Source organism: Mizuhopecten yessoensis, unplaced genomic scaffold, assembly GCF_002113885.1.
Source record: "Mizuhopecten yessoensis strain PY_sf001 unplaced genomic scaffold, ASM211388v2 scaffold10939, whole genome shotgun sequence".
In the NCBI taxonomy this organism is placed as follows: domain Eukaryota; kingdom Metazoa; phylum Mollusca; class Bivalvia; order Pectinida; family Pectinidae; genus Mizuhopecten; species Mizuhopecten yessoensis.
In genome coordinates this window covers 596605-610862 of record NW_018408797.1, presented here as the reverse complement: position 1 = coordinate 610862, position 14258 = coordinate 596605, and the positions used below count along the sequence as shown (strand labels likewise).

Sequence of the window (14258 nt, the reverse complement as noted above, 5' to 3'; positions counted from 1 at the left end):
AGGGGCGGGGCCCAATAGGGGAAATAGAGGATTTTTTTTCTCCTGCTATACAAGTGAAGGGATTTTAACCAAATGCAGTCTGAAGCATGATTAGGGACAAAAGAATCAATTTTGTATAAACTGAGGTGTGTGGGCCTCCTTCTAAGGGCAGATGGGTGGGGCCCATTAGGGGAAATAGAGGAAAACATCAAATATCCTTCTCCTTTTGTACCGATGAAGGGATTTTGACCAAATTTGGTCTGGAGCATCATTGGCCAAAGGGTTCTCAGTTTTGTATGAACGGAGGGTATGGTCCCCCTGGGGGCAGAGGGACGGGGCCAAATAGGGGAAAATAGGTAAATCTTTAAAAATCTTCTCCTCAACCAATTGAAGGATTTTGACCAAATTTGTCCTAGAGCATCTTTGGACAAAGGAGACTCAAGTTTGTATAAACGGAGGGTGTGGGCCTTCTGGCGGCATAGGAGCGGGGCCCAATAGGGGAAATAGAGGATTTTTTTTCTCCTACTATACAAGTGAAGGGATTTAAACCAAATGCAGTCTGAAGCATGCTTAGGGAGAAAAGAATCAATTTTGTTTAAACTGAGGTGTGTGGATTCCCCTTCTTTGGGGCAGATTAGTGGGGCCCATTAGGGGAAATAGAGGAAAACATTAAAGATCCTTCTCCTTCTGTACCGTTGAAGGGATTTTAACCTAACCAAACTTGTTTTAGAGAATCTTTGGGCAAAGGGAATTGAATATTTATAAATGGAAGATGCAACTTTGTTACTTGTACTCCTTTGATAAACCTGAATGGTACTCAGCAGGTTTTAAATTGAAAAATAAAATACCAGGTGAGCTATTAAGGCCCCTGGGCCTCTTGTTCTTTGTGGCTTTTGTGTCCCCAAATACAGGGCACATAGAGGTCGCCTCTTACGATACAATACAGTGGGTAACAGCAGGTGTATTCTTTTCTCAATCCCCGACCTGCAGGGGTTGTGTCCACAGGGCCAGGTTGTTCAGCATGGGAAATGTCCGTATTGATGATTGTGTTTAATCTTTGACATGAGTTCTGCTGGTTTTACATCAATGTGCAACAGATACATCTTTCCTGTCTGGTGCATGACAACTAAAAGTTCAGGTATTGCGATATGGACACATTCATCAACATATGATAAACAGAATAGCTTTACTCTGTTTAGGGCTTTAAGGGAGGAGAGACCACGTTTATGGATTCACCTGAGAAGGAGCTGTGTCCAGTTGTTCCCAAAACAGGCGAGTGAAATAACAAATCATCTAAGTACACTTATGAACAAGTACATTGCAAAAACGTGACTTAAAATATATTATCAATGTGTAGAATATCTTATTATCAGTAATACATGTCTATTGCAGAAGAATTAATTGTTATCATTGTATACATTAACTTACAAATGTTCTTTTTACCCTTTTTTCAGTAAAAAAAAAGGTCTTTTAAAAAAAACTTACCAATGTATAAGATATCAATTATGACTTACTAACAAATTAAAACAAGGTATGGAATATGTAATGCAGTACTTTAAATTAGTAGTAATCCATGAGTACAATAAAAATAACAAAACAAGTACAATGTTATTGTCAGATGAAATGACAATAAAACGTTTATTAGTAAAACTTGATTACAAACACTAAAAAAACAAATTTCATTTATTTAAGAGTATAATGATGATTTTATTGAATTGTTGTATGAACATGTCTTGATTAATATCAGTTCGTAATTCTATTTCTCAAATGTTTGATAATAAGTGTCTTTTTTTATCAAACTTTTAGGTTCTGTTTTGGTGTTTCAACATGACATTTTACACGAGGGATCAACTCTGATAGCGGGAGAGAAATTCACCATAAGAACAGATGTCATGTATTCCGGAGCACGGGTTGATCCAGAAGAAGAGAATGCCATTATAGAAGCACACAAGTTACTGCTGAGCAAGCCCGACAATGCTGAAAATCCCACAGAAGATGAAAATATTCAATCGTGCAGTGATGGGATAGGGAATCTTGAAATAAAATGAATATGTTTTATTTCACACATAAAGACTCCCGGTTTACATTGTCAAGTATAAAAGTTGTTATTTTTGACATTGGGTGATAATACATGTATGTACATGAATGCATAGAAACAGTTTGAAATATATTTTGCATTGCCAACTCTATTATTTCCACTGTGGTGTGGAAAGGTATGAGAATATTTCTATCCATTAATAGAATGGATACACATGTACATAAGGCGGCATTTTTGGGTATCTTGATTTCAGGATTTTCAAATTACATGTGCAATATCCTACCACAAGCAGTGCTTGAATACCTGCAGTTGGATTTGGCCCAAGATGTTTTAGTTGTCGCACTGGGGTACCAGTTAAACCATTAAGATATCTTTTGCCTTAAAATCTTGTATAAATGCAGAAAAGTATCATTGACATTTTTTTTTAGAAAAACATGATTAATTGAATATTTACATATTTCAATGCACATTGTTTTTTATATGCCGTATTAGGAGTATACATAGCTGAAAAGAGACAGACAGTTCAGATCATTGTCATTACGGAGACAATTTAGCTCACTTGTTACGAGAACTGATATGAGTATAAATGATGAATTACCAAGAAGTCCTTTTGTAGACCATGTTTTTGGCTTCACTATATATATGCATCAAAACTTGCTTAAATGTTTGGGCTAGCGGTTAAGTTGTGATATACCTTATGGTACTTACTGTTTATTGTACAAAGCGTATTTTTAAAACAAAAATAAGTGTTGAAAATTTTCAAATTTTACCATGTGTTAGAATAAATAATGTTCTTTTCTATCAGAACTGCCTTTTAATAATTTGTTAAGGTTTATATATCAAATATAGATCTTTTTGACCTATATTTCTTAATTTAGTTCTACTTCTACCATATATTGACCTACTTCATCAAGTTGAAGATTATGTCAGAGTTCTGCATATGGAAGGAAAGGGACATTTGCATAGATACTTGAGGGTATTTAATATTGATAAGACAGTTTACAATAGAGGAGGGCAGTATATTCCAGTCAATGGTGGTTCTGAGGAAGAAGTGTTGTTGTCTGCATATAGTTTTGGAATGGAGTGTTTGGTAGGAGAATGCAAATTATGAGGATATTTTGCTAAACTGAATTGCGTAGCACATTATTTTACAAAAGGAAGACGTGCATCTCGAGGCCTGTCCAAAAGTGGGTTGACTTGGTTTATGCCCTATTTATTCAAAGCAGGAGTGGGGCATAATTACAGGTTAAATTTTTTATACTAACTAAATTTGCATTGCAATTCATTTGAGGTATGTTATTTTGTTGCGTTTGCATTCGCGACCAAATATTTCTATGGTTTGGAAATAGTTCTTTAAGTATTTTTGTATTTCGCCAATGAGCTTCACAATCACTAATTCGCTTCCACTTGCTAGTGTTGGGTTTCATGCCCTTGCATTTTCAGCTTTCAATCATTGCTAATTACTGTAAGTCATAAACACGACTATGTATAGGATTTAGTAAAGTCGTGATTCAAAAATAAAAATAGGGAGGATATAGTATATAAATGACTGTTATTACAGAAATGTACAAATTGTAATTTTTGATTGTACTGCCCTTAAATAGTGCTACCTACTCAAAATGTTGTAAAAAGAAACATAACTTAAAGAAATATTACACATGAATGATGTTTTTTAATTCTATAATGTTCGGGTCTAATCATACTGTTAGACTAGTAAGGGGGCAATCTTGTCATGCTATTTAATTCATACTTTAATGGACTTTCTTACATTGTCTGGGATTGGCCTTTGCTGCCTGGTGAAAATGGTAACCATAAAATCCATTAACGCACAAAATTGACTGTTCCATCATTTAATAAATGTATTATAACCTACCAGAAACCTCTCGGAAATACAGAGTAAGTTTTCTTTGTTGTTTTGAAATGAATACAAAAATTGAAGTTCGTGTAAGCAATTAGGATGATTTGAAACCTAGTTGTTTACGTATTCTCCAATGTAAGTTTTATACAGGATATTATGAAAATGAATGTGACTGGGTTTTTCTTAAACGTCTATCAATATCAAAATTATGTATTTCAATCCTTAAGTAGACAACGTATGGACTGCTGTTGTAATATGTTTAAATTGTTGTTATAGTATATATTTCAAAAAGTTATAGTTTTGTATCAGCGTTGAAAACAAGTATTGTTATTAATGTGAAGATTATCAGACATAGCTGTGAGCAGGTATTTGATTGATAAGTTGTATACATTGTCTATGGTAGTGCTATCTGATATAAGATACTAGTTAACCATATTAAATTGCTATAACACTGTCTGGATATACAATGGTAATATCATTGGAAAAATCGTTGTGAACATAGCTTACCGTTATAGTACGCCAATACAATGTACCACATTATGGATAAGTATTAAAGCGTTGAACACCATCCATATCACATTGTGTATCACTCAAAGGCCTTAAAATATAAACCAACCTTATTCTGTGTCAATTTGAAACCTTCAAATTCATTCATATCATGTTCTTTCTCGATCTAAGACCCTGAAATATTCATCCATATTCTACTCTGTATATCCATGGTCCATGAGTGTCAAACACGGTACTTTATTTCCTAGTTGATTTACTGCTAAATTTTAAGCTAAATGCTATTTGAATAAAATTATCTTATGACAGTTACGTTACCACTGTCAAGGAATGTTTGTGATGACTATTTTTATTTGGTTTCCATAGTCTGCTTGACCACATATTGTCACTTGAGGGGACTGCGTCACATATAAAGAAGAACTACTAGGTTTAAATCTTTCTCGTACTTTATTTACAATGAGACGTTGTCATGGATACTGAAGATGCAGCTTCAGAATTGCCACACCAGAATTGTATCACAGATAAGTTAGAAATTAGAAAGTTTTTTTTCTGCTGTGGGTTATTTATATCAACCAATTAAACGCAGAGAAGTTTTATTTACGTGAACAAAAATGTTACAATATGATGTATTTCAATTATTATATGTTGTTATAGGCTATAATAGCTGCATGATTTTATATATATATATTAGCGTATAGAAGCTATACGATCTACACAGAATGTGAAAAGCGCTTTTGATGGGTTTTTTTTATCTAGGAATTGTTGGTTAATGTTTTAAGAATTCTTTATTGATTTATCGATCTATTTTATTTAATGTTTTTTTTGTAAGCTGTGATATTGCTGTGTGATAAATGAGATACGACCCTGTTGCGTTATAGTGTAATGGTATAGTTGTATACATATATTATTCTATTATGGCCCTTTCCCGAGGGAACTGGTCTCTTATAGTGTTGTCTGGGGAGGTAAAGTGCCTGAGCCGTTAGGCATAATTTCCTACAAAATCTTAAAATTATTAAAATGTAGTTTATAATGGTATCTGATCGCTTTAGAATTTGTGAAATTCTTATGAAGATTAACAACAGTTTTTAATTTGTTATTGTAGGGGAGATTTATTCATAATCAAAATATGTTATCTTTAGGAAGATGTACTCACAATTACAAGATGTTATCCTTAGATGAAATTTACTCATACCAACAAGACGTTATCGTCAGGAAAGATACACCCACAATCACAAAATGTCATCGTGAGGGAAGATTTGCCGACAATCACAAATGTTATCTTTGGTGATGTTCTCACAACATTGTAAACTGTTAATATAAAATGTTCTAAGAAGGGAATACGGATATAGAGATAAAGTGTGTCGAGAATTACATGAGAATCCAGATCCCAGTCTTAGATTGAATATGGTCATCTTTACTGGGGTTGTCCAAATTTTAGCCATTGCCTTACACGGTGGTTTATAGGTATTCCATTAGTATTCTAACTATTGCTTTATATTAGGTTATTAAAGAGCTTTAGAAACGATTATATAATAAAAAAAAATGAATAATTTATCTTCAGATTGTCTTGTCATTATTATTCTGACTAATGCTTTATATTATGTTATTAAAGAGCTTTAGGAACGATTATATAATAAAAAATGAATAATTTATCTTCAGATTGTCTTGTCATTATTTTTGTCACAGGGACGCAACTGAGGGTCAGCCAACATGCGTTCATGACATAACAAGCATTGAAAATTCTAATTTGTATGTTCTTTCAAAGCTGACATCGAACACGAAAGCCTGGCATCCTTGCTAATGACGAAATCTTGTTTGAGCACATATGTAAGTCCATTGAAATGTATTGTCATTCTCTGTCAAAGCATTCATAGGTCAAGCAATCTCTGCGGAACTGCTAATAAACTGCCCGCAGTAAGATCACAGTCCCACAACGCTTCGTACCCCAGTGACACATTTATCAAACCAAGATAAGACACTCTCTTCGTAAGAATATGTATTTGCTTTGACCAAACTTTAATCCAGCTGATTGTAACCGGCGCCAAGCACACATCCAAGGTACATCCAGATTTCATTCATATCGTGACCAAAATTAACCCGTTGTCACGATAAACTCAACACATTTTCCACGAAACACCCTATAGATGTTTAAACCTCAGCCTTTCGAATGCAGCCTGCCTACATTGAACCGATACAATCGACATTCTGTTGCAAACACGTGTTTTCCGATCTTTCGGGGCCCATAGCGACTTGTCAGTAGTCACTTTGTGAATCCGAAGTACGCATCCATTTCGAACTTTTAGTGCAAGTTGGAACTTGAACTGCTTCCTGACATGGGAAAAGAATAACGCTTTGGTGAGATTATTCACTTGCCAATAATCAATAATTCAAACAGAATCTTTTTGAACTATCATTATTTTTCACTTAAACTATGGTCGATGAACAGGGACTAGAGGAGGTTCAATAGCGTCCTGTTTGATCATATTTTTGATTGCAGTTTCCTCCCTTAAAGCGACACGTCGAGGACTTTGGCGAATTTGTGCGCTATTTTGAGTGTCAATCGTGTGTTAAACCACAATAGTATTACCCCAGTCCCATTCGTCCTTCGCGAACACGTTTGCTAGCGTATAAGAAAGAAAGCAATGTCCGCTTTTGTTCCTCATGAAGATTATCGGAAGATGCATAGTATATATTATCAACATGGAATGGAAAAGTCATTTCATTCATCTCAAAAGTTTGGATTGGTTTGGTTTAGTATTGTTTAACGTCCTACCAACAGCTATGGTAATTTAAGAACGGCCTCCCCTGTGTGCAAGATACATGCGTGTAGTGTATGCGTGTGTGTTTTGGGAGGCTGCGATATGTTCGTGTTTGTCTCCTTGTGATAGCGCGGAACTAATGTCGACTTTATAGTGCTACCTCACTGAAACATACTGCCGAAGACACCCAGCAGTACACCCCGACCAGTCACATTATACTTACAACGGGCGAACCAGTCGTCCCACTCCTAAATTGCTGAGCGTTAACCATGGGAGAAACTACCATTTTTACAGACTCTGGTATGTCTCGGCCAGGGAACAGAACCCAAAGCCTTCCTCACAGGGGCGAACGCTCAACTAAAGGCCAAAAGTGGGGTATTGTCAAGGGAGACATTAGGAAGAAGAAAGAGAAAAGATAAGATCCCAAATGTAGTCGCCTCTTACGAGCATACAATGGGGGCAGTAGGTACAATTTTTACGCCCTACCTGCAGGGAAAAAGACGAGATTTCAACACCTTTTATCCTTTTTAGAAATTCATTTGATTGCATTCTTGTATAGCTTGTAAACGCCAATAGGCACGCTTTCGTCTTTAGCCAATATTGGTTATTTGGCCATAATTCTTTAAGAGATTCCCCAGCCCATGACCATATACAATTTCTGAGCACTAAGACAGGAACATTAGTATGACATCACACTTGACCTGATGTCTGCCAACACCCCCAGCGATCTCCTTAGCCCTGGGTCACAACTTGGAAATAGTTGAAATCCCCAACCCCATAACCATGTAAACAACTGCTGGCCATAAAATAACAAGCACACTCGTCATGGGGTCTGCTTCTGTCCATAGCGACTTACTCACAGAGTCATAACTTTGTTTGAGATCCCACCATTCAGTGTATACAAATACAATAGCTGAGTGTGGATATTAGGATACACAAATGCTACAAAGGTTTTTTCCAGTTCCTATCTCTTGTATGTTATTTGCCATTCTATTTTTAATGAGAATGTTGCAAAAATTTCTTAAATATCCAGGTGAGCGATACAAACCCTCTTGGTCTCTTGTTGTAAATGTATTAGTACATGTTTCATGAAATTAAAGCCCAATTTTCCATCCAGAGCAGAATCAATACTCGCTAAATAGTTATCATTTACAATACCTTTGCCGTCAGCAATTTTCAATTGAGGCCTAGCATATTTATTGGCATCTGATATTTGCTCAGAGACTTTTATAAGCGAATGAACCATTTCCCAGTACCTTTGCTTTTCTGCTTTCCTCTTTTGCCCCCAAATCCACAGCTAGTTTTCTGGCTTCATTCAATGATTTTTAAAGTGCCTGCTGAATTTAAATGAGCAGCCTCTATAAGAAGATAAACACTGGGCCTAAAGTAGTCAGCATCTTTTGATTCATTCTTTCATAAATATTGCAGCTTCTATAAGACTTCATTTAAATGGGTTTTTTAGCCCTCAATCTACGTTCATTATTTAATATTTTGCCTGTTCGTGATCGACAAAGATTTGTGGGTCGGTATTTCCAAACAACTACGCATCAACATACATATCGTATGATAATACATGGTAAATCTTTGTTTTGTTCAGACAGATTAATGGTTATACAACCTATTGTTAAAAATCACTATATTCTCCAAACACATATTTTGACGAGGTATATCAAAAGCAGATGATTTCTGTCATGCTACAATATCGTCCCAAATGACAAGTGAGTATGCATGTGAAGTGAGCTTGACAACAACCAGCGAATAGAAAAGGAAATTGCGAAGACTAAAGGATATATTATAACTGGTTAAACTGCTCAAGAAGTTCAGTTTCTGTGTTTTTGAATTCCTGTTGAGGGTCCAGCACGCTCTAATAGACAATGACTTTGGCGAAAGTCCTCATTCGGCAATTTACACCATTTCTGGGGGACCGCTAAACTAAATGTACTCCGTTTAGCGTTGTCCGTTAAAACAGTGTTTCCAGCTGGAGTAGCATAACAATCATCAGGCTAGACTAAGTGATAAAAAATGTGTCTTATATGTGATGTCAAGCACATGACCCGTCATTCAGGTGATAAAATACTCGTGTCTTATATGTAATGTCAAGCACGTGACCCGTCACTTAGGTGACACAATCTAATGTATACTTAAGTATGAAATGTTGAACACGTTACCGTCATTCAGGTGATAGCTGAGTATATGTATTATGTACAATGGAAAACCATGCTATTGTTTAGAGCAGTTTAGGTGCGTTTTTTTCATTTATTTCTTTTTTCTTTTCTTTTAGAAATTCCTTATTAAAATTTTGTCAATAGCCGATGAAAGCAACTGACGTACTAAATGAACGATTGTTATACTAAACATCTTAATACAAATGAAGATTAACTATCTGAGAGATCAGAACTATTGCTATAAAACATAGGCTCTATGCATGGCATTAAACATGCATTGAACACGTCTTGAACGAAGCCATATTATGCTTCATGACCCCAATAACCCATTAAGGTAGATTTTCCGGGGTTTTCTTTTTTTACAGTTTCTAAATCTAAGGGATTCAAATCGATTGGCCAAACTTATATAAAAGATACTTCTGTTCATATATATATATCCAAACATCACACAACTCTATAAAACGTGTATTATACGTTTTGTATTGGTAACTCAATGTATGTGTACATGGCATTGATGAGAAATCTAGCATGTACAAGAAGCCCAATACGAGTCAGCTTCCGTAAAAGCTGTCCGATTTGGAAATGTGTGTGTAATTTTAAAGGCCAAAATGAGGGTACGTAGTGTTTATTAATATCCTTCTCCTTTAGTACAAAATGAATGATGTGAGGGATTTGAAACAAATTTTGTGTAGAGCATCCTCCGGCAGAGGGGACTGATTTTGTATAAACGAAGGGTGTGGCCCCCCTTGGGGCAGGGGGATGGGACCCAATAGGGGAAATTTAGGTATATCATTTTTTGGAGGAATTTTAACCAAATTTTGTGTTGAGCATGCTTGTGTGAAGGGGACTCAATTTTGTATTTGGATGGTGTGGCCGACCTATAGGAAGAAGGGTGGCGCCCAATAGGGGAACTTGTGGGAAATCTTAGAAAGCCCTGCTCCTTCTGTACTATTGGAGGGATTTAACCAAATTTCGTCCAGAGCATTCTTTGGCAGGCAAGGGGAAGTCATTTTTGTATAAAAGAGGATGTGGCTGGGGGATAGGTATAGGGTAAATTGGTCTCCTTCAGTATGATTTGAGTTATTTTAACTAAAGTTGGCCCAGAGCATCATTTGGCAAGGAGGAATGGTCCAGTAGGGGGCTATAGTAATAAATGTTTAAAATTCTTCTTTAGTTTATTTTGAGGGATTTTAACACAATTTGGTGTAGGGCATCCTTGGACAAAGGGGACTCAATAATAAGAGGGTTGCTTTTAGGGGACAGAGGGGCGGGCCTTTTAGGGGAAGTTGGGGTTAATGTTTAAAATCCACTCCACTTCATGGGGGCAGAAAGAATGAACCTAACGATGAACGGGTTTTGCTGAGAGATAGAGCCAATATTTGGAAATAGTTGCATAATTATATGTAATAATAATTTTCCAATGTTGCTTTATTATCCAAGTGAGCGGTAAGGCACTCTTGGCCTCTTGTTTAGACAAAAACTTTACAGAATTTTCACTTGAAATTTTTTGCTTTAAAACGGAATTTATTTTGCAATTGTTTAAGAGATTTTTCCTTCTACGACGTCTGCAATCTAGTCAACGAACTTTGTATTCATAATACCAGGTAATGGAAATGAACGGATGTATACAATGCCCGTAAATCTGTTATATTAGGTTCATTATATTTAAAAACATATTAATATCGATTTATCTTTCGTGTGTTGGCAACGTCGCTACGCATTTTCTATTAATTTTGTATTAGATTGTAACATTTATAGACATATAAAAAAGAGCTAGATCCCATTTGAAATATTTTAATAAGACTCGAGAGTCATAATAAATATATGTTACGGTTTCTGGGTAAAGTCAGGGTAACATAAATTTTACAATCACCATGAACAGAAATCCTTTGGGTCCGATCTGGACTCGGTTATTTGCCTATAGCCAACTACATTCCAACACTTGTATGCCATACGGAATACCGAACTGATCATTGGTTTTGATTACTGTAGCCGAAACCTTTGTCGGAAAGGTGAACACTAACAAAGCGGGGTATTATATCTCTGAATATTGGTTAAAACATGTTGAGAACGTTAATACGTAACCTGACATTACAGTGTTGAATGAAGCTTTAACCTAGAAGACGGTTGATGTTTTATCCAAAATAGTCAAATAGGTACATTGTCAAAAGAAATATTTGTAAAAATCGCTTCAATTTTGACAAAAGGTATAAAAGATATTTGTATGTAAATTATCTTCATGTCCCGGCTTCTTTTCTCAGAAGATGGCGTTAGTACCAAATCGTAGACATTTAACGTTAGGCCTAAACGTGCAGTTGAAACTGTACATTTGCGTGCTGTGGGACAAATATTAAGTGACAAAAGTTCAAAATGTTAGGATATTGAGCGTGAACGGAATATTCTGAACGACAAAAAAAATGCCATTAACAGTTTATATAATTATAAATAAATAGATTCAAGTATGCTGGATCCGTTCCCTCGTGTGTGATGGACTCTCAGTAAGTCGTTTTCATAAAAAAAAGTTTGGTGTCCAGCAGCTTTGCTGAAAGATGAATATCCGGAATTTCCGGTCACCGGACAGATATTTACACCACATCCATCCTTTCCGGTGGCAAAGGAAGATTGACGGTATAAAAGATATTGGTAAGTATGTTGTTTACATTATTACAATATCGTTTCAATACAATTGTCATTATTTGAAATATCGACATCATTCGATGTTGATTCCACAGAGACCTGAGAATTTGTTAGCGATGATATGTGTTACGGCACGGCCGTTAGTGAGGGCGGAGCCAGGTTGTACTGTAAACATCAAAATTTTGTACTCCACTTACGTTATTGAAAATCGCTATTTATATGGTTATTATAAACAACTTTTGGTTGAACAGTTTTTGGTTTTGAAAGTATTTCACGACCTTTGAAGCCTTAGAAAAGTCAGGACATCTAAAATCTAGAAAATGTCAAAACACGAAAAAACGTTCAACCATATAAATAGCGATTTTTAAAAGATAGTGAAGTACAAAATTTTGATTTTTTATATAGGATAGTGAAAGTAGATTCGAAGTGCATTCAACCATAACATACAAAGATGTTACCCAAATGCAGGATTATTACCCATATGCGCCGTTGTGCCCAATCTGGTAATGTAGTGTATCGGAATATCGGTACTGTATACTCTTTCAAGCATTGAGTGATGTGTTAAATTACTAAATCAGACCTACATGTATAACTAAACAGTGTATATTACAGTTAAGTTTCCTTTCTTGATTTCTTTTTGGCTGGCAAGATGTTTGATATCTTGAAGTTTTCTAGGCGTATGATGACATGACATTAATGTGAGAATGCGAAAGGTTCATTAGACTCTATATAAGTATTTAAATTTGCACCTCTTGAATCCATTGCAAAAATCAAGTGCAGCATATTCTACAAAGACATTGAAATAAAAAATATTAGGATGGATATTGTTAATCATGTATAATAGCATCTGATATCCACGAAAAGATATACATATATGTATATATCTTTACGAATAAGCCCTTTGGATTACTTCAAACTTAACTTCAATGATTTATAAATATTGTATCCAGAGAGAATTTATGCATAGTATTTTACAATAAATTTTGTGCTTTTTATGTGTAAAAATTAATTTGTTCAATGCTATAAAAACTGGATTTATATGAAGTTTCTATTAAATTAAGAAGAATATGCGAAATCACAATTTTTGTCATTTTTCAATACCCATCATAGCAGCCAAGGGAGTCAATAGATCTATATATCATATAGAATATATATAAAACAGTTAAAACACTGTTATTTGTGAATCCTCTTTATATATGTCATGTTATATAGCATGTAACATATCCTTGTGCTTAGCTCCTAGTTGTGAAACTTGAACTCCAAGCATGTTTTATATGTTACTGTAGTGGTCTGAAAGTGACTGTAAACACATTTTCAAGTTGGGCTTGTGATTGACTACAGTGGAGTGTTAAATACTTTTTAGTATAGATGTTATACTAACAACCTGTATATTTAGCCCACCATCATCAGATGGTGGGCTATTCAAATCACCCTGCGTCTGTGGTCCGTCGTCCGTCCGTAAACAATTCTTGTTATCGCTATTTCTCAAGAAGTACCAGAGGGATCTTTCTCAAATTTTATATGTAGGTTCCCCTTGGTCCTTAGCTGTGGAGTGCAACTTTTGAGACTGATCGGATAAACAACATGGCCGACAGGCAGCCAACTTGGATTTTGATATTGAAAGTTTGTTATCGCTATTTCTCAAGAAGTACCAGAGGGATCTTTCTCAAATTTTATACGTAAGTTCCCCTTGGTCCTAAGCTGTGCAGGGCAACTTTTGAGACTGATCGGATAAACAACATGGCCGACAGGCAGCCATCTTTGATTTTTATATTGAAAGTTTGTTATCGCTATTTCTGAAGAAATACTAGAGGGATCTTTCTCAAATTTTATATGTAGGTTCCCCTTGGTCCTTAGCTGTGCAGGGCATTTTTTTGAGACTGATTGGATAAACAACTTGGCCGATAGGCAGCCATCTTTGATTTTGATAGTGTGGGTTTGTTACCGCTATTTCTCCGGAAGAACTAGAGGGATCTTTCTTAATTTTTAGGTCACCTGAGACAAAGTCTCAAGTGACCTATTGCGATCGCCTTTTGTCCGTCGTCGTCCGTCGTCTGTCGTGCGTCCGTAAACAATTTACATTTTCGACTTCTTCTCCAAAACCCCTGAACCAATTTCAATGAAATTTTGCAGGGACCTTCCATGGACAAAGGTCAACAAAAACAGTTGCCGGTTTAGTCCTACGCCCCCAGGGGCCTGAGGGGCGGGGCCAAAAGGGGTCAAATTGACTAAAATTTCAAAAATCTTCTTCTCCAAAACCCCTGAACCAATTGCAATGAAATTTTGCAGGGACCTTCCATGGACAAAGGTCAACAAAA

General features: G+C 35.8%; 2 protein-coding genes across 9 annotated transcripts in view; both read left to right on the top strand.

Moving 5' to 3' along the window:
* Nucleotides 1-6031, top strand: part of LOC110463888 (probable prolyl 4-hydroxylase 3) — a 15927-nt gene extending 9896 nt beyond the window's left edge. For all 8 annotated transcript variants that reach the window (XM_021518803.1, XM_021518800.1, XM_021518802.1 and 5 more), the window contains 2 exons: nt 1179-1251; nt 1786-6031. In XM_021518803.1, coding sequence (XP_021374478.1) covers nt 1179-1251; nt 1786-2027 — 315 coding nt within the window. In that variant the 3' untranslated portion in view covers nt 2028-6031. The remainder of the gene's footprint in view (nt 1-1178; nt 1252-1785) is intronic.
* Nucleotides 6032-11897: 5866 nt separating this feature from the next.
* The window catches only part of LOC110463886 (zinc finger protein 227-like), an 8594-nt gene continuing 6233 nt past the window's right edge, over nt 11898-14258 (top strand). Inside the window, exon 1 of the mRNA XM_021518798.1 lies at nt 11898-11946. The gene's annotated coding sequence lies outside the window, so the exon portion shown is untranslated. The remainder of the gene's footprint in view (nt 11947-14258) is intronic.